Genomic DNA, 18,507 nt, shown 5'->3' on the forward strand with positions numbered 1-18,507 from the left:
TTGGTGACTTAGAAAATAAAAATTTAAAGAAAGGGTTGGAGTTGTACCTCAGTGCAAGGGTTTTGCGTCCAATACCTAATAGCAGGGAGGAAAGAGAGGAAAAACAAAAAGCAAAAGGATTTCTCTGTTGCTCCACAAGCCTGCTTCTCCAGAGGCCTCTTCTGCAGGCCATTGGAGCGGGTGGCTTCACTCCGCCACCCCCTACAGAAATGCACACTCAACAGAGGTTAAGGGATGCCCCAACTCAGTTCTCTCAGGATCGCGTGAACGAAAGCCCAGCCAAACAAAGTGACCCACTCAGGGATACACCGCAAAATAATGGCAGAGTCGGGGCTAGGAATGAGCTCTGCAGCCACCGTGATCCTTTTCCTAGGAAATTCCTAAGCTGATCCTTTTCCTAGGAAATTCCTAAGCGCTTGTTACACAAAGGGAGAATGAATTGGGTTTCTCTTTTCTGCTAAGAACTCCATGGGATCCTCTCAGTCTGGAGCAATCTGCCCATGCTTGAACCATCTTTCTCCACATGTCCATAAAACAACAAATTTAAGTGCAGCTGGGTAGAGGGAAGACAGTGAGCCTGGACTCCCAGGGGCAAACAACAGCAGCAAAAACTGCTCCTGTCTGGAGCAAAAGTATTAACAGAGGTCAGATGCCAAAGATCAAGAATAACACCGTATTGTCAGGGACAGCTGGAACCCAGGGGTCAGAACTCACTGGCAGTGGTGAAAGCCTCATTCTATTTCCCTAGTGCCATAATTACAACCAGGGCATAGGCATAGCGAGTCTAACATCGCTCTTCACTCTCCAAAATATTTTTACTTTGACCAAAGCCCATTTTTGTTTTGATTTGTTCTATTTGGGGATCCTAGTGTATTTCTACTTCATCTTATAATCTTCATAATTACTTGGAAGGGAAATTTAATTCATTCATATCTGATACCCACAAAAGCTAAATTTCAGTCATTTTCCATTTTTAAAAGGTAGATGTGCTTTAAAAACAACTATAGTTAAGCCAAAACAAACAAACAAACAAAAAATCACTAAACAGGACATCAGGTCAGAGCCTATTAAATGTTGTTACTCTGAAAACTCTCAAAACAATCCCATTTATTTCTTCCCCCCAATAAACAAAGAAGGTTGCACAAACTCATAAGCACAAAGCATAAAACCTAGCTGTGATAAAAAAAAAAGAGCAAGCTGGGCTCTTAGCCCCCTGCTGGAATGGGTTCTATTGGTAGGGAGTTACTGAACTTCCCAGCCTTCTCCCATCCTCCTGGAGCAGCAAAGGCCTCCAACAATCCAGAAGAGAAAGAGAAGGGAGGAAAACACATGTGCAGCAAAATGGAAAAACATATACATAGCCCCCAAAATGAGCCTTTAAACAGCTCCTCACTGGCTTCCTGACAGAGCCACTGGAGTGTATTTGCAGGCATTTGCATAAATGCTGCTGGTAAGTTCACCATCACCACGAGCTAATGGTACATAAAGTCATTTAGTCGCTTCTCCCAGCATTCCGTGTCAGGATGATGAGCGCCGGCACTTTGCCTTGTTGCATATTAGATCATTAGATAATAAAGTGTTAGCACGAGCAAGCTGACAGGGTCTCTGCACTCTCTCATAGTGAGGGCACCACCACTTGCCACCAGGGAAGAAACAGAGCAACTGATGCCACAATTGGCCTTAGGTTGAAGAAAACACAACCTGAAACCCAAGGAGGACATCGGTGACTATAGCAACACTCCCCAACTCCTGCAAAGCTCCCCAGGGAGCAGCCCTGAGTCACTGCAGGACCAGGTGAACATGCAGGCCGTGCAATCCCACTGTGCAGGAGGCCACAGTGCAGAGGTGGTCCCAGCCCCTGCATTTTCCAAACCTGGAACCCTGAGAGCAGTTCCATTTTGAGGCTATCTCTCTACACAGCTGTACATCTTCCATAAAGCTACTGCTTAAAAAAGAAACCTCACTAAACGATCCCATAAATATCCAGCCAAAGCAAATCCCAGTATTTATGAATGAAGAAAATGGGAGGGTGGGAGCAGGGGAGCTGCCACAGCTGATGTGTGCTGAGGCTCACCCTCATTAAGCCATGCAAGTTTCTATGAAATAAATTTGCCTTTGTCAACCCTCCTGTGTGAAGTACAGGGACATTTAGCTGAGTGGGGGCACTGAGCCCATGGGTCACTTGGAGAAGACAGCATGTAAGCCATGATCTCATCTCCACTTATATGCAGAAAGCTAAGCCACGAAAGGAACGTCCCTTCAGCAGGCTGACAAGCAGGATATAAATAGAGATGTGCAGCATTGCTCAAAATAATTCAGGCTACCTGTAAATGAGGTGGTAAAGAGCCCGGGATGGGGGGAAATGAAGACTGCCACAGGTCTCCAGGGGTGAACATGCTCTGCAGCCTTCTGTGCTGCAGCTGTCTGAGGGAGGGTGGGAGTAGAGCAACAGAGGGGCGACTGATTCAAAATCAAGAGATTTTAAAATGGGACTTCTTCAGCCATGAGATCCAGCGTTGCTCGCAAACCAACATGAACTAGCAACAAGGTCCACTCCCACACATTACCAAGGAAAGAATTCAGTAGCTGCCCTTTGCTGACTAGATATTTATGTATCCGCTTGAAGCGTCTAAATGAGTGGGTGGTTATGTGTGGTTAGTTGATTCGCTGCAGAGGAACGGATTTCTGTGTTACTGTACCAGCACTGCATCACTATTTAGGATCGAAACGTGTCTCCCCTTTCATGACACTGGAGAGAAGTAAAATAAGTCTTTGGGGGAAACGTGAAGTCCCAAGCTGGGGGACATGGGACACAGTCATGTCTCCCAACGATGGCTAACTACTGATATGTAATGTCACCATTTTCTTGAAACTGTCTCAGCATGGCCATTGTGGGCTGGTGAATGGAAGTAAAGGAATAAAACATTGCCATTAAAAATTAGAGCAATACACTATTCACAACTAAAATATTAATATGTACTGGTAGAGAAGAGGATGCTTGAGCTAGGAGAACATTTAGAGCTGTTTTCAATCAGGGCTGCAAACAGCCTGTGATGCATTCTTTCTAAGTGTCCCTCTCCCCTCAGCTCCCTTCAGTGTCCAAGCATTTTGTAATTATTTATCAAGCATGACCCACTACAAGGGTTTTAATCCTTACCGAACACCTGGCCCCGTGGGTTCACGTTCCCCTCAGTGACCCCGGCTGGTCCTGGGTAGCAGAGCGTGACTCACTGGGTCTCAGTCCCCACCCAGCCCACTTCCCCTATCAACACTACCTGCTCCCACCCAAAGCACAGATATGATATTTTTCTTTTCACAACTCTACAGACCACCTTCTTTTTCACCAAAACGGAAGCCTGGTATCTGTGAAGCTAGGGTGATTTGTCCAGGAGCATACAGAGGCCAGAGTAAAAGGAAGAACTGAATCTAGGTCTCCTGATACCTGTTTCAAGACTTAGTTCTACACATTCAAAAATAATGCTGCAGAGCTCTACCCAGTAGAGACATTCTTCCTATTGGGCTATATTTTACATGGTTGCTGTGGGTGTTGCTGTTGTCGTTGGAGAGCTAATGGACATATGTCATGATCTCTCTTATGGGATTCCTGACAATAGAAACGAGAAATAGATATGGCCTGCACTTGGAGCATCTTTTGAAACTGTGCACTTCACAGACTTTAAATCTGATGGTCAAATTTTCCCCTAGGCAGGGCAAACCCAGTGCAACTGCCCAGGCACGGTAAAAAATTAGAACCTGAGTTCCTAATCCAGGACTGCTCCTTTGTGTCCACTAAGTTTTCACTGAGCTTTTCTTCTTCCTTTCATCTAAACACCTGTAGTCCCACAGTGCCTTAAGTGACTGACTCCAAGGGTATTAAAAAGGCAACATTACTTGAAGGCAAGTATCTGAATAATTTTAAGTACAGAAATAGAACTAGGAATGTAATCATGAGCAGGTGTTTTGAATGGCCTCCTGCAAAAGTAATATCCATTCATCTCAGCACTAATGAAACCATAAAGAAGCAGCTTTTGAAGGATGATGGTCTCCTTTAAAGGACTGTAAGGCTGGATGTGGTGAAGAATCCCTTCTAAGAGTGTTACATCTGGCTAATTAATAAAATGTACTGTTTGTGCATTCCTCAAGCGCAGGGGGGGAAACAGGCCAAAATGATGACAGTGGTGTGTTTATTAAATTGGGATGCTGGCAGGAAAGGGAGCTTTCTACCTTACGAATTATATGGTGGACAGCTTGTGGCCCACGGAAAAAATCAGGCAATCAGATGATAATTTGTGCAGTAATATTCTCAAAGAATCCTGCTGACCTAGCAAATTGGAAAGTGAAGTGGAGGAAATGGGTTAAGGGTTTAATTAAAGGAGAGTCTAGAAAATACAGCATGGTGTCTGGTATCCAGTGGGATCTCAGTCACTGATTCCTGGATGGATAGATGGATGGATGAAGGATGGATGGAAAGATAGATCTGTTTTATAGATGTGCAACAGAGATGTACTTAGACATGCGCCCAACCCAACACATATGTCTGCCGGGCAGCATTCACTTCACCTGGAAATCAAGTTTCATCAGTTTTCCTGCAGTCCTGTCATAGGCATCGCTGACATGCCCTCTACTCAAGACAAATGATTTCTCCTAGCAAAGTCTACCCCTAAAGCAAGCTCAATCAAAGGGCAATGAGGGGAGGGCCATGTGCAGCCCAGGAGGGACGTTGGGCCTGAGCGTCACGTGAGGCTGCACTTCTACCTCAGACTTAGGACCTGGTCTCCTACTGAAACCTAGCAGGCAGTTACCCAGATGCACCAGCAGGTCTATATGACCTTTTCTGATCTTCCCTGTGACCTGGCATCTCCTTGTTTTGTAGCCAAATGGCAGCTTAAAATAAAAAAGTAGTTCAGATCTCTTCCTAACAACTTGAAGGAAACAGATAGTAACCAATGTAGAACCTGGCAACAAAGTAACGGGGGCCTCTAACATCATATCCCTGTCTTTAAATACCTAGAATCTTATTTGGAGGACTAACCCCCCCCCACCAAAAAAAAGGTATTATTCAAAAGGACATTTGGAATTTGACAAAGTAGAGAATGTGGTGGAGTGGAAGAAAGAAACCAAATAAATTCACAGTTAAAATAACAATGCCAACCAATGAAAATGATTCGCCTACCATGTTCCAGATAAGAGGGCGTACCTTCCGAGGGGTCAAGCCTCCGAGCCCTCCGCCCATGCTTGGAGTTATTGTGAACAAACATGTTATCAGAGACTGCCAGGACATGGCCATCCACGTTGACTGTTGTAGACACCACGACCTAAAGACATGAGAGAAAAATGAATGAACATTTTAATATAAAAGCATGGTGGGTAATAAACTCAAGTTAAATAAATAACAGCTGGGAGCTGAAGAAAATTGCATAGCTATTTCACATAATAACTGGTGCTTATGCTGTACAAGTCTAACAAGAGGAGCTATTGATGAGTGGGTCTTTGGCATGGAACGCTTTTGATGCAGTTTTAAGTAAAATTGCACAGTTTATAGTTATACAGTAGAAGGTGCACTGTTAACCATAATTTTAACAAGAAGATCTTTATTAGCATATTTTTTTACACAAGGGTGGTTGTGTTTCACCTAAATTACCCTTCAGTTTAGACGCTGAAGCAGATATCACAGTTGATCATGCAAATAAAAGTCTTTTGAATCTTTAAAATATTTCCTCCCCACTGTGTCAGGGTGCAGAGGATAGAGAAATGAAAGGGAGAGTTCAGTGAGAGTCGGGCAGGCATTCTTCTCTCTTGGGTGTCTCATTGAGATTTCTTGTACTTTTTTTTCTTCCCATGTTAGTTGGATTAATCAAACCAAAATCCCCTTGACCACTATCACCTTCATTCCCCCCTCAAAAAGAAAAAAAGTCCCTGTTCATGAAGAGTCTTAAATCTGTTGCAAAGAAAAACATCGCGGGACTGGCCCAAGACACCATTTGGATGCCCAACAACCCACCAAGTCTAGTGTGCGGAAGAGAGCAAGGCCAAGGTGTGCCCCAGAGGACTTTGGGCAGAACAACATCGAGAAATGACCTACACTTCTCCTTATGAGAAATCCGGAAGGGGATTAACACTGAAACCCACAGAGATATGTTTATTCATGTGACCTCTTACAACCAAATATAATAATTGTCTGTAATTGCAGCCTCAGCTCCCACCTCATGCTTTGACACGAGAAACAGCAATCAGCCAGCTCCCTGTTTAATCCACCTATTATGTTGACTAATTAACTTTGCCCGATAGTTTATTTCTTCCTCCATTATCAGCCCCTGTCAGCCACAAGCACCCTGCAGCATAGGGGAAACCTCCGGCTCTTTGATTGATCACCGATAGATTGACATGCAGATTAATTTAATTAGAATCACCTCACTTGAGAAATGAAAGACAATGGCGAGAGGGCTAATAGATCTGCTCTCATAATGAGGCGAGCCTCCGGAGCAAGGCTGAGGATTTCTGATTTATTTTGCTCAATTCCCCAGTTGCTTGGGAAAGAGTCTAGCTTTAATTGTTCTTGGTTTTGAGAGGCATTAGCCTCTGAAGAGGTGAACTGCTTAACAAAGGTTGGTACAAACAGAGGCCTCAGTTTCCAAGGAAGCCTTCTCCTTGGTGGCTAACGGAAGCACTGACTTCTAGAAGCATGTGAAACATAGTATTTCTTTGCCTGATGGACCCTGGAAAGCGCCAGGATCGGGCCCCTGCCTAGAAGCTGTCAGCCCCTCCTGGCGAAGTGCACCCCTGGTTCAGTCCCAGTCCTTACCAACCTGGCCATAGTGTAAAAATTCCACTGTCCCTCTGGTTTACAGAGAAATACAGTCACCTTCCCTGGAGCCTGAGTGACGGCAATGAACTGAAAGCTGTGAGCGCGTGGCTCATGATGTATCACTGAGCTGATTTTATTTTCTAAATCTATTTTATTAAAATCCATACTAAGGAATTGATTATCCATCCCAGAGCCCAGGGTGTCCACCTTAGTCATTGCAAAACCCAAAATTCTGTCTAGAACAAAACATTCATGGGAAAGCATAGGTTTTCCTGGCAATTTGCAAGGTGGTTCTCTTTACTGATGATTGGCCAACTTGGCCAACCAGGTACAACAGCCTGAAGCTGTTATGTAAACTTCATCAGCTGTGGCTTGATTTAAAAAGAGAAGAAGGTTGGAGAGCGTCCTGTTGTTTTCTAAGACCATTAAGGGCAGTAGCAGAGTCAAAACCATTTTGGGCAAGAGAAACTCACTTTCCTTTTTGTTAGGGAGCTGATTTTGCAGCACAGTAACGATTATGTAACACAGCAAGTCTTTCAAAGAAATTTTGATTTACTACAAGACCACATTTGAGTGGTCACTGGAGTCGTTAGTTGAAGATACTATAAAAGGAATCCCAAACGGTATCTGTTTTCAGGGTCAGGAAATAGAAAGTGGTTACTCTAGAGGTCTGTCTTAGGAGAAAAAAAAAGCAATGACAATTTAGCATGCACCTGTAAAACACAAGCACTACCAACTTGTGGTTTAAAATAGTATCTTTTAAAAACACTGTCATCTAATTCCTAACATTGAATAAAAATGTGCAAAAACAGTTAAAGGGAAAGTAACTCTACCATGTATGTTTTTCTTTGCTTAACGAGAAAAGGGGCCACCAGAGCCATCTGTGTAACAGAATCCCTCATGAGGCCAATCGAAACTGGAGAAAAGATAAATACAGAGAATTCTGTGCCATTGTGCCTCGAAGCTGAGTTTCTAAGTTGCCCCTCAAAAATTCATAGGACAGCCTCACTACCCAAAATAATCTCTCCTATTCCAATCTGAACTGATATGCTGATATTAATCCACAGAGCAATCTACAAATTTAAAAGAAAAACAACTGTGAGATCTGAAAGGATTACTGAAAAGATCTGAGATCTGAAAAGATTCCTTTAAAATTGGGCCAGCCAAGACTGGGCGTGGCGGCGCAAGCCTGTCATCCCAGCACTTGGGAGGCTGTAAACAGGAGAATCACTACCAGTCTGATCTACCTAGTGAGCTCCTGTAGACCCTGCACTATTAAAAAGATAATAATAAAATAAAATAAAATAGTGCCAGTGGTAGGAGGGAAATGGGCTTCATGGTTCAACACTAGATTAATGAGGTGCCTACAGTCAAGGGAACAGACAGGTCAGCTAAATCTGCAGCCTTCTCAAGTGTCAATGAAACACAGCTTGAATTTGGGACCCATAAACAGAAAATGATTTCAACCTTTGGGTTCAACCACCTCTTCCCTCTTCATCCCCTTTCTCACCCTTCTGTCCAAAGAATGAGAGCAGAAGGATGTGAAGAACAGGTATGTTTATAAATTGTACAATATCTGTTATAATTAAACTTTTACTTTTTAGAGTTGCACTGAGCAATCTATTACAAACATGTAGCTGTTTAAGTTCAAACTCAGTAACATCTAAAATTCTACCTCTTGAGTGTCAGTGGCCACATTTTGAAAGCTCAGTAGCCACAGGTGGCTGCAATAGTGGACAAGGCAAACAAAACAATTCCTTCCTTACAGAGTGCTCTATTGGCCCTGGAATGATTTGAAACTAATTTGTATCCATTTATTCATGAGGATACACTATATCTCAAGCTGTACATCCTAAAGTAAATATTGGACTAGTATACAGGTTTAGGATTATGTACTTATATACTTTTGTTGCTATATTTCTTAGAATCAAACTTCTACTGGAGGGGCTGTGCTTTTTAATATAGTAATCCAATAACAGACTAGTTAGTGGCCAGCATGTTCCACAGTAGCTTCTGTCTGACTCTTACCCTGTAGGTGAGAGCATCTGTTTTTGTTTTTATACTGGGACTAAAACTCAGGACCCTGCACTTGCCAAGCAGCACTGTGCCACTGCCTGTTCCCAAGCTAGGTGTGGCCACTTAGTACAACAGTAATAACAATGGAACAGAAATCTGTGGCTACCTGAAGAGTTTTGAGATTTGACACTAGTATTTTCAATCTCTTAGTTCATTATCAGTGATTCAAAATCTGCTCTGTTGTATGCTTTGCTGAATGCAGATATCCCTAGAGGTTATTATTTTTATAATCTACCCCCTTTCTCTATTAGTAATTTGAAAGAATACGACCAAAAAAAAAAAAATGGATGGTTGTTGGCTTCCTAGGTTTCTTAGATGATATGACTGTGGCCAAGTAAACTTAGCCTCTGTGACTCAAGGTGGGAACAATACTGACACTTAACCTAAGGTTACGATGAGGCTGGATGCATCAAAGTGCCCTGGTTGGCTCCTGGTCCATATCAAGAGCTCATACAAATCAATGTGAGCAGGACGGTGTTGTCATTTTGTAGGTGATATCAAACAGAAAGTCCAAAACAAGGTGCTGGGGTGATAAACTGCCTCTTGAAGAACCCATCATAAATAGTAATTTACAAAAAAGAATAGCAAGTATTTCTCCTTCATTCACTAATCAATGAAATATTCTAATTTTAAAGATCTTTGTCCTCCAGCACAATGTCATATTAACTTAGGCCTCAAGCTTTGCAGTTCTGGCCAAGTTGAGTAGTTGTCCCTTCTAGAATGTTTCTCCACCTCAGGCTGTTATGTTCTAGACTTGAATCAGCATGAACCCTTGCAGCTCTGGAATTTGTCATTATGTTAGCCATCTTGTCCTTTCAGTGTAGTTTTCCCAGTAGTTTGCATCAGTGAAGGCTTTGGAGTTCTGTTATTGATTAGTCTTTTCCTCACTGTCACTTCACAGGCTGGCCTGCTCCCTTTGATGTCATACAAGAGGTGCTGCATGTTCTAACTATGAAATTTAGGATTCTGGGAATAGAACCTCTGGTGAGCATATTCCAAAAAAAGACAGCTAAATCAATCATGAGTGGAAGATCACATGAAGCAGCAGCCCACGTGGAAGAAGGAGCTATACCAAAAGCCTGAAATGTGCATCTCTGAGTATTTCCCCAATAGATATTGAATCAGAGGAAAGATTCAGCTGTACAAATATTTTCGGTCTTTGAAATTATAATATCTTAGCAGAAAGTAACTCCCTCCAGAAAATAACCACTGTGGCAAGGTAATTTTAAGTAACTATAAAAAATTATAAGTCTTGGTTTTCAGTACTAACACATGGAAGCTCAGTAGTGGGAACTTAGTAGTAAAGTGGCTCATTCCACGGCTGTCTTCCCTCTGGGTTCAGCTCATTCTGTTTTTGCGTTCATCCAGAGCCCTTGATACTATGGCTCTAAAAGCAGTAACTTGAAGTACATGAGCAACATTCCACAGAAGAGTACACAGCCATTAAAAACTACAAACCATGGACATCTTTGTTTTAATCTGGAAAGAAAAAGGTGGAGTAAAAAAAGCCAATTCTAAGAGATTACATGCTGCATTTTATGGACTGAATTGTGGTCCCTCCACACGAATGCAAAGGTAAATCCCTTATCCGCAGTCCTTCAGAATGTGACCTACTTTGAGGTAAGACTTCGACTATATTAAAACAACGACACTGAGGTGGCCCTCAATCCAATCTGACCAGGGTTCTGGTAAAAGGAGAACATGTGGGTTCTGACAGGAGGAGAAAATTTAGGAAATAGATGATCATGATGCCACAAAAGCATGAGGGGAGGTCAGTGTGGTAATGGAAATGCCCAGTACCCTGATTGCGATAGCAGATATACAAAGCCATACCTGCCGTAACATTTTATCCTATTAAAAAAATATACCCACAAAATGAATATATTCACATTCAGCAAAATGTGAATAAGCTGAGTGGATTGTATCAATGTCCTTACCCTGGTTGTAATATTGTTGTATAATTTTGCAAAAAAAAAAAAAAAAAAAAAAAACTCTATGACTAGTGAAGGAGACTAATGAGCAGATAGATGGTTCTATATTCCTTCTCACAATTGCGTATGAATCGGCAACTGCAACAATAAAAGATTCAACTAAATATAAGGCATCAGCAACCAAGACGTCCTTTAAAGGGTGAACGGACAAATAAACTGGCAACCTGTACAATAGAATACCATTTAGTGATAAAAAGAAATGAGCTGTCAAGCCACAAAAAAAAAAGCATGGATGAATCTTAAATACATATTACTAAGTGGAAAAGAGCCAATCTGAAGAGACTCTGTTCTATATGATTCCAACCAAATGACATTCTGTGAAAGACAAAACTATACAGGCAGGGAAAGGAGCTCTGGTTGCCAGGTGTGTGGAGGCGACGGGCGTGAACAGGTGCCAGGCAGGCTTCGTAAGGTAGTAAAACCATTCTGTGTATTGTAATAGTGACTAGACCACATCATGGATTTGTTCAAACCTATAGAATGCATGACACATCTATGGACTTTATACATTATGCTTTATATATTAGTTAACACTAATGCATCAATTTTGGCATATCAGCTGTAACATACGTTTCACACTACCACGAGATATTAAGGTGACCTCAGAGATACCTTCACAGATACCCCGGCCTCCAACTTCCTCTCCTTTCCACAGTCCTCTGGCCTATGTGTGGAGGGCCGCCTGGATGACTCTCCTTGAAAGAAGAGCAATTATCTCCATCCTGGCTAGCCCTGGCCCTGTTTCCATGTACTGATACATAGGAAGCTGGCCAGGGCTTTTCCTTGTCCCTGCAATTGGCTTAACCAACACAGATGGTCCGACTGAAGTGCTGATGTATATAGTCTTTGAGGCAAACATGACAGAGCAGTGTTCTCCTCCCCCCACCCCCCAGTAGCTCCCAAAACATGTGTGAGCCTGGGCCAGGCAAGATGGGGAACCTTGCTCCACGCTGTGAGCTGGGGTGGAGCCCAGAGATAAAAGGCTATAACTTCCCAGGTATGAAAGATACACATCACAGCTGAAGCACCAACCCCAAAACATCAGATACTACTTCAGTTCTGTTCTGCAGATTATTCTTTCTATATGTCCTTCTCTGCACATCCTACAGCTGATTTCAGCCCCGTCCCTCACCCGGCTCACAGCACTCATCTACTTCCTGCCCTTCTCACAGTCATTCACCCTCAAGCCACTCCTTTCTCCATGAGCTAATGAAACCCAGGCTCAGCCCTGGGTTGAGGCCTTTGTTCCAAATAGCCATCATTAACTGGACTTAGGAGCGCTTGGCTCCCCACAGCTACAGATTTGCCTCAGTGTCTTTATCCCTGCTGTGGGTTGCACTGGAAATGGTAGATTGGAATGAAATCGCTTGACTCCCAGTAACGGTCCATGGGATTGCAGATGTACACTTCCCAGACCTCTGTTGACAACGGCGAAGGGTTCTCTATAGAAAGTGAGTCCGAGTCTTGTGGAGGTATAGAATTCTCATGGACTTTAAAACCATTATTTTCTGTAAATTTAAAACTGCTCTATAAAATGTCTGTTTTTCAAAAAAGAATTAAATTTCTATCTTGAGCCCCTCACAGCCTACCTCCTCTCCCGACCCCACCTGCCTGCTGAATTGCCCCTTTACAGACCTGTCAAATGGGGATGTTAGAGACTTAAAAACATCAACTCATCTAACAGTTTTCAACTAAGAGTTTTGAAATGTAGCAAAGGGGACAATAATCGCAAAAAAGGATCCTAAATACATCCAAAGGAAGGCTGAACATAAGCATTCAATCACATTCCCTTTTCTAGGGCCATGTCCACTCCAGAGGGGTGGTTATCTTGTGCACATGAGGAGCTCAGAATTGACAGTTTTACATAGTTTTAAATAATTTTAAAGCAGAGTGTGATTTTGACTCCAAAAATGCAACTAGATTGAAAAAATATGCTGTCCCATGAGGTCTGTAGGAAAAAACAATAAAAGGAGTCCTCAACAGTTATGAGACTGCAAATTTTTGCAACACCTCCTTTTACAGCTTAGAAAACTAAAGTTTGAGATGCTTTTATGGGTTGTTGTTGTTTTGTTTTGCTTTTTAATGTATTTGGTACAGGGGCTCACTACACAGCTCAGACTCATTGTGATCCTCCTGTTCTCAGCCACCCCAGCACTGGGATTACGGGCATGCACCACTATGACTGGGCTCTGTGGCCAGATCAACCCACCCTGGGGGTGGGGGTGGGGCTGGTGCAGCATGTGGTGCGGGGATCAAACTGTGGTACCTGCGCTTGCCTAAGCTTGCCTAAGCGGCGCTTCAGTCTGCTCAGCTATCTTGCCAGCCCTTGAGATGTTGTGGGTTTTTTTTGTTTTTTTGTTTTTTTGTTTTTGTTTTTTTTTTTTTTTTGCAGAACTGGAGATTGAACTCATGCCCTTGTGCTTGCCAGGGAAGCACTTATTCCACTGAGCCATCTCCCCGGCCCCCCTTGAGATGTTTTTAAAAACATTCTCAAAGCCAGAAGACAAATGAAGAGCCTGAAGGGAACCTTCTGGGATCTTGGTCTCTACTTACTCATGATACCCCCTGGCTTCTCCGCACACAGCACAGGCTTATGCTGCGTGTCTGGCTTGTGCTAATACCTTCCAGTACAACTCTATGGGTCTACATGGCTGACTACAGTTTAAGTATTATTTACATAAAAATGGTCTGCAGCATTTAAGTCATCATTAACTTTGTCCTTTAAAATATCCTTGAACGGTATGAAATGAGATATTCTCAGAAATGTGCCTGATTGCTAGTTTCTATCTGGTTGAACGATCCCAAATAACTCATTAAAAATTATGGAGGACACGTGAACCTACAGAATGTAACAGTGTGGAACTACTGGAAAAAGGGAGTGGCTCGCTGAATTAAATCTACACTCAAGATTCAAAGGAAAACCATCTCTCAACAGAAAGACAGGAACAGACACTGAGATATTGTGCTGAGCACAAGCCCAGGCCTTTGAAAAAGTGGACTTAGTTTCTGTCTCCCAAATGGTGAACTATGCTAAAATGTAAAACTCACCAGTGATCTAAACCTCACTCTCTTCTTGCTGGATCAGGACACATCTGAGGAGGTCACTAGTGTGTAGCTCTTTAATGTAACTACAACTGTAACTGGGGTCCTATGCTCATGTGTCCCTATTTCAAGTAGACGTGGACTAACATACAGAGCTGTCATGCTGCTTTCTAATGTGAGGACTGTGACAGGTGGGCATGGAAGTGAGGGGCCAGCAAAGGACAGTGGTCAGCAGCATAGATTCCAGCTCAGATAGTCCTGGCTTTCATCCCCAAACTTCATCACAACAAGTCTGTAACCTTAGACAAGTCAATCATAAGACTGAGTTGTAAGCCCACTATGTGCTGGGCATTATTCTGTGTCCTGGAGAAAAGGAAATGAATAGGACAGATAAAAGATTCCCAGTAAGTTATGACTAGGAATGTAGAGGGGCTGTCAGCCAATCAATAAGTAAACAGTAAAAGCAAATTTTAGATTCTAATACTATTTAAGAAAAAAAAATAAAAAGGAAAATGCCTAGATAGGAGCTAATTTTGACAGGTTGACTGAGGAATGTCTTTGAGGAGGTGACAGCTTGGCTGAAATAGGAGAACTAAGTATCTAATCATTCATGTGACAGAAGAGTTTCCCAGGGAGACAGGATAGTAAATGCAAAGATTCTGGGGCACAAGTGACTTTGGTATATTCAAGGGAAATGAAGGAAGAAGAAGAAGAAGAAGAAGAAGGCCAGTATACTTGACTAGAGCCAAGTAGACAAGAGACAGAATGGTGGAATAACAAACATGGGGATATACACAACAGGTGGCTCAGTGTCTGGCACATAACGGCTCTGTGAGGTGTAACTTAATAAGTGGATAAATATAAACAATATTCTCTTGTTAAATCTCAATGACTCTATCCACAGCACTAATGCCCATTAGTGATTACTGATCAAACCAAACACTTTACATGTATCCTTTAATGCATACTGCATGTTCTTTAGAGGCAACTGTATTTAATGTAGAACACACTCCCTCCAAGTACACAGCTATGCTCACTGAATCCTGTTCGTAAAGATCCCTTCTCAGCGATGTGTATTTTCTGCCAAGACGTAGCATAAGGCTCATGCCAAGTTACATATTTGCCCAATCAGCCAGAATGGTTTAATATATCAGGTTTAAAATTCACCATTTGTATTTACCATGTTATGTGAATTAATCCTGTATTCTGAAACTATCATTAGAGCTGCTTTCAGTATAATTAATCAGCACGGCACATCTTGAAATTGCTCTGTACAGAGAGAGTGAAAGCAGCTCGGGTCTCTGGTGTTTTGTTGGTAAAGAATTTAATTGCAAGATGCGCTGTTTGTCAAAACAGTATAAGTACATCCAAGATGTGGGTGGGGAGTGTGGAAGAGAGATGGAAGAATGAGATTCCTCTTGCTATATAAGCGCTTTTAAAAGCAGACTGAAACTGCAGTGGTCAGGTGCATATTTTAAGAAGAGTTTAATCACACCCTATAACAGACTAATTCAGGGACAACCATGGAGCTTTTAATGAATAAAAATCCCCTGCAATTTCTAGAATTTACTTAAAACAATCAGGAAATTGTTTTTCCATGTTATAACTCATGCTATCATTCTTTTAAGAAAGACATATTTTTATGGGGCCTGGGCAGAACAACCTGATGGTTTCCCCCCGTCTCCTATGTGAACGCCTAAGTGAAAGCAGTGGGTTTCTTCGATAAACATGGCTTTGTGTTTGTGGTTCCCTCTGCTCACCACTTGCTTCTGACCCTACTCACATGTCCCCTGGCCTCCGAGTGTATCTGTAAAGAACGGGCTTCAGGACACCTCGTATATATAAAATGGCACTGTGTCTGCATAGAGCCTATGCAATCTTCTTTAAATAGTCTCTAGATCATTTATGGTACCTAAGGCAATGTGAATACTACGTGGATGATTGTTACATTGCATTGTTTGGGGACTGATAAAAAAAAAACAAACGTCTATACATATTTTGTACAAATGAAGTTTTCCTTCCAAATAGTTTCCATCCGCAGCTGACTGACCCTACAGATGTGGAAATCTGTGGCTATGGAGGATGGCAGCTTCAGCTCTAAGCCACCTACTCCGTTCCCCAGTTTTTAAGTAGGTTCCCCCTCCCACCCTCACTGTTTTTCTTTCATGATATCATGTTTAATTGTCTGTACAGCAATAAGTAAAATTTCTGGTTATTTGCAATTACTTTTACACATCCTCATTGTGGTGGCTAATGGAAACTATTCCTTATTTATCCATTTGATCTTCCTCCTGGGCGGTACAACCAGACGCTGTTGGCAGGCCTCTCTGTGCCTATTGCTGGCCATGTGACTGGCTTCTAGCCAACGCAGATTTGACAAAGACTATCTCTAATCCAAGGATTTTAAGACACCCATGTGACCCTTGGTACATCCTTCGCCCAGCTAATGGAGACAATAAGGCCCTTGAGGGTGGGCCAGACATGGAACAAAAAGATTCCAGGTTCTCAGATCCCTTCAGAGACAAGATCCACTCACCAAGGCAGGGATACTGCCCAGGACTTTTATGTGAGCAAGAAAGAACCCTCTGTTGTATGAGAGCTATTATACATTCTGAGGCCTTGGTTATAGCAGCTAGTGCTAGCCTTAAAAAAGTAGCTGAATTGAAATATATTTCATTACGATGAGGCCTCTTGCTCCTTCACCATGACAGACTTAACACCTAGCACTTCAATAAATACTACTGCAATGGGTGTGTGACTGAATGGCGATACCTTACACCTATATTCATCTATGCTGTTGCCCTAGATCGAGTATTTATATGTGGATATAGATTTAGAGTTTATGTAAAAATGTTTTTGAAAGAAGAAAATAGATGTAGAAATTGATACGGCACTCCAGCCTCTGGGTATCATGGCACTGCTGTGGCAATTGGAACCTGATTCTTGCTCCTCTCCTCACCACTTCCATTCTGATGGTCCCCAATGAGGAAAGCTAGAGACAAGGATTTAAATCTCAGCCTGGAACTGTCTGGCTCCTGTCAGTTAAAAACCAGACTGTGACAACGCTTTAATGCAGTCCTTTGACATTAGTGTCTTTTCCGTGTCGAGATGAAGAAGTCAGCTCATTTAGTCCCATTTAGTCCTGTCCTGTCCCCCCACCCCCATGTCCTGGGCCCTTTCATCCCCAATTCCCCCTCCGCTCCTTCCCCCACCTTTCTCCACCCACCAGACCTGAATGAAGCCTATAGCCACTGTTGTATTTCAGCAAGGTTGTTAGTCATACCACAACCTAGGGGTTTCAAAAGAAAACATTCATTATAATCTTTTTTAAAGACTGTGCCAGATTTTCTACAAGGTTTATGCCATACTGCCTTAAAGTATGAACACAGCCAAGCTCTGCAGAAAGTGATTAATTTCTTGAAAACACTCAGGTCACACTAATTGACATGACCTGCGTAATTAAGCAGTCTCTGTTTACATACCAAAAACCCAGCTGCTGTGAGGCTGAGTCTGCTTGACAGAACGTCTTTACATGTCAGGGGATCAACAACCTTTCTTATGTCCTTCTCAGACACCTACACAGGCCCCTGATTGCTGTTCAGAAGAGACACGCTCTGCATTGCTGTGAACATCAGGCTGGCCTGGAAAGCATACAGAATGGGATGGAACAGAAGCAGTGACAGTGACAGCTGGAGAGAGCCGCTTAATAGGCAGGGGAGGGTGTTTCCCATCAGATGTCTCAGAAGTCAGGTTCGATAGGTTAAGAGTAGACCTGAGTTGTTTCATGCCAAAAAAGACACAGTCTCACTCCCCCTCTGAGGCAATAAGGACAGAAAAATATTTGAAACCAGCTTCTCAATTCATGTGCTATGAGGAAAATCATGGAAATATGTATCTTTTTCATAAGACATGTTCATTATGACACACCTCAGTCAGCCAGGACAGCTGTGGGGAAAACTTCCTCTCTTGCTTTAGTTCTAAGACCTAAGAACCTCAGCATGAATTTTTTGCCAACTCTAGAGACCAAATCTAGGGCCTTGGCATGGAGTTATTACCCCAGATCTCTTTATTTATTGATTTATTTTATTTTGAAACAGGGTCTCACTAAATCACTAACTTCCCAGGTAGAGCTCAAATTCATGCTATGCAGCCTGGCAGAGCGGCGGGATCACAGGTGTGCACTGCTATACCCAGCTCGCATGCATTTTTTTTTATTTAGTGCAGGGTTTACAGGGTCTCACTACACAGATCAGACTTATAGTGATTCTCCTGTTTTTATCTTCGAAGAGCTGGAATTACTGGTGTGCACCACCATGTCCAGTCTCAATCACCGTCTCAGCGTGCCCCAGGGTGGGGCCAGCACGGCAGGTCTCATATAATTTTTTTTTCTGATAAAACACACAGTTTAATGTGAGAAGTGATTAATAAAGAAGTAAATATAATTACATTATATTAGGGACTATAATTAGTATAGAGATGGTTTCAAGTATATAGGGCATGTGTGTAGGTTACATGCAAATGCTGAATTTTGTATAAGGAACTTGAGCACCTGTAGATTTTACTTATCTATGAAGAATTAATCCTTTGTGGGTA

General features: G+C 42.4%; 1 protein-coding gene across 3 annotated transcripts in view; it reads right to left on the bottom strand.

Annotated features, from left to right (window-relative positions):
- Positions 1-18,507, bottom strand: part of Ebf1 (early B cell factor 1) — a 402,224-nt gene that overhangs the window by 131,433 nt on the left and 252,284 nt on the right. For all 3 annotated transcript variants that reach the window (XM_012514323.2, XM_004629396.2, XM_023713136.1), the window contains one exon: positions 5,174-5,315. In XM_012514323.2, coding sequence (XP_012369777.1) covers positions 5,174-5,315 — 142 coding nt within the window. The remainder of the gene's footprint in view (positions 1-5,173; positions 5,316-18,507) is intronic.

This window comes from Octodon degus, unplaced genomic scaffold (assembly GCF_000260255.1).
Source record: "Octodon degus isolate 3935 unplaced genomic scaffold, OctDeg1.0 scaffold00029, whole genome shotgun sequence".
NCBI classification, from domain to species: domain Eukaryota; kingdom Metazoa; phylum Chordata; class Mammalia; order Rodentia; family Octodontidae; genus Octodon; species Octodon degus.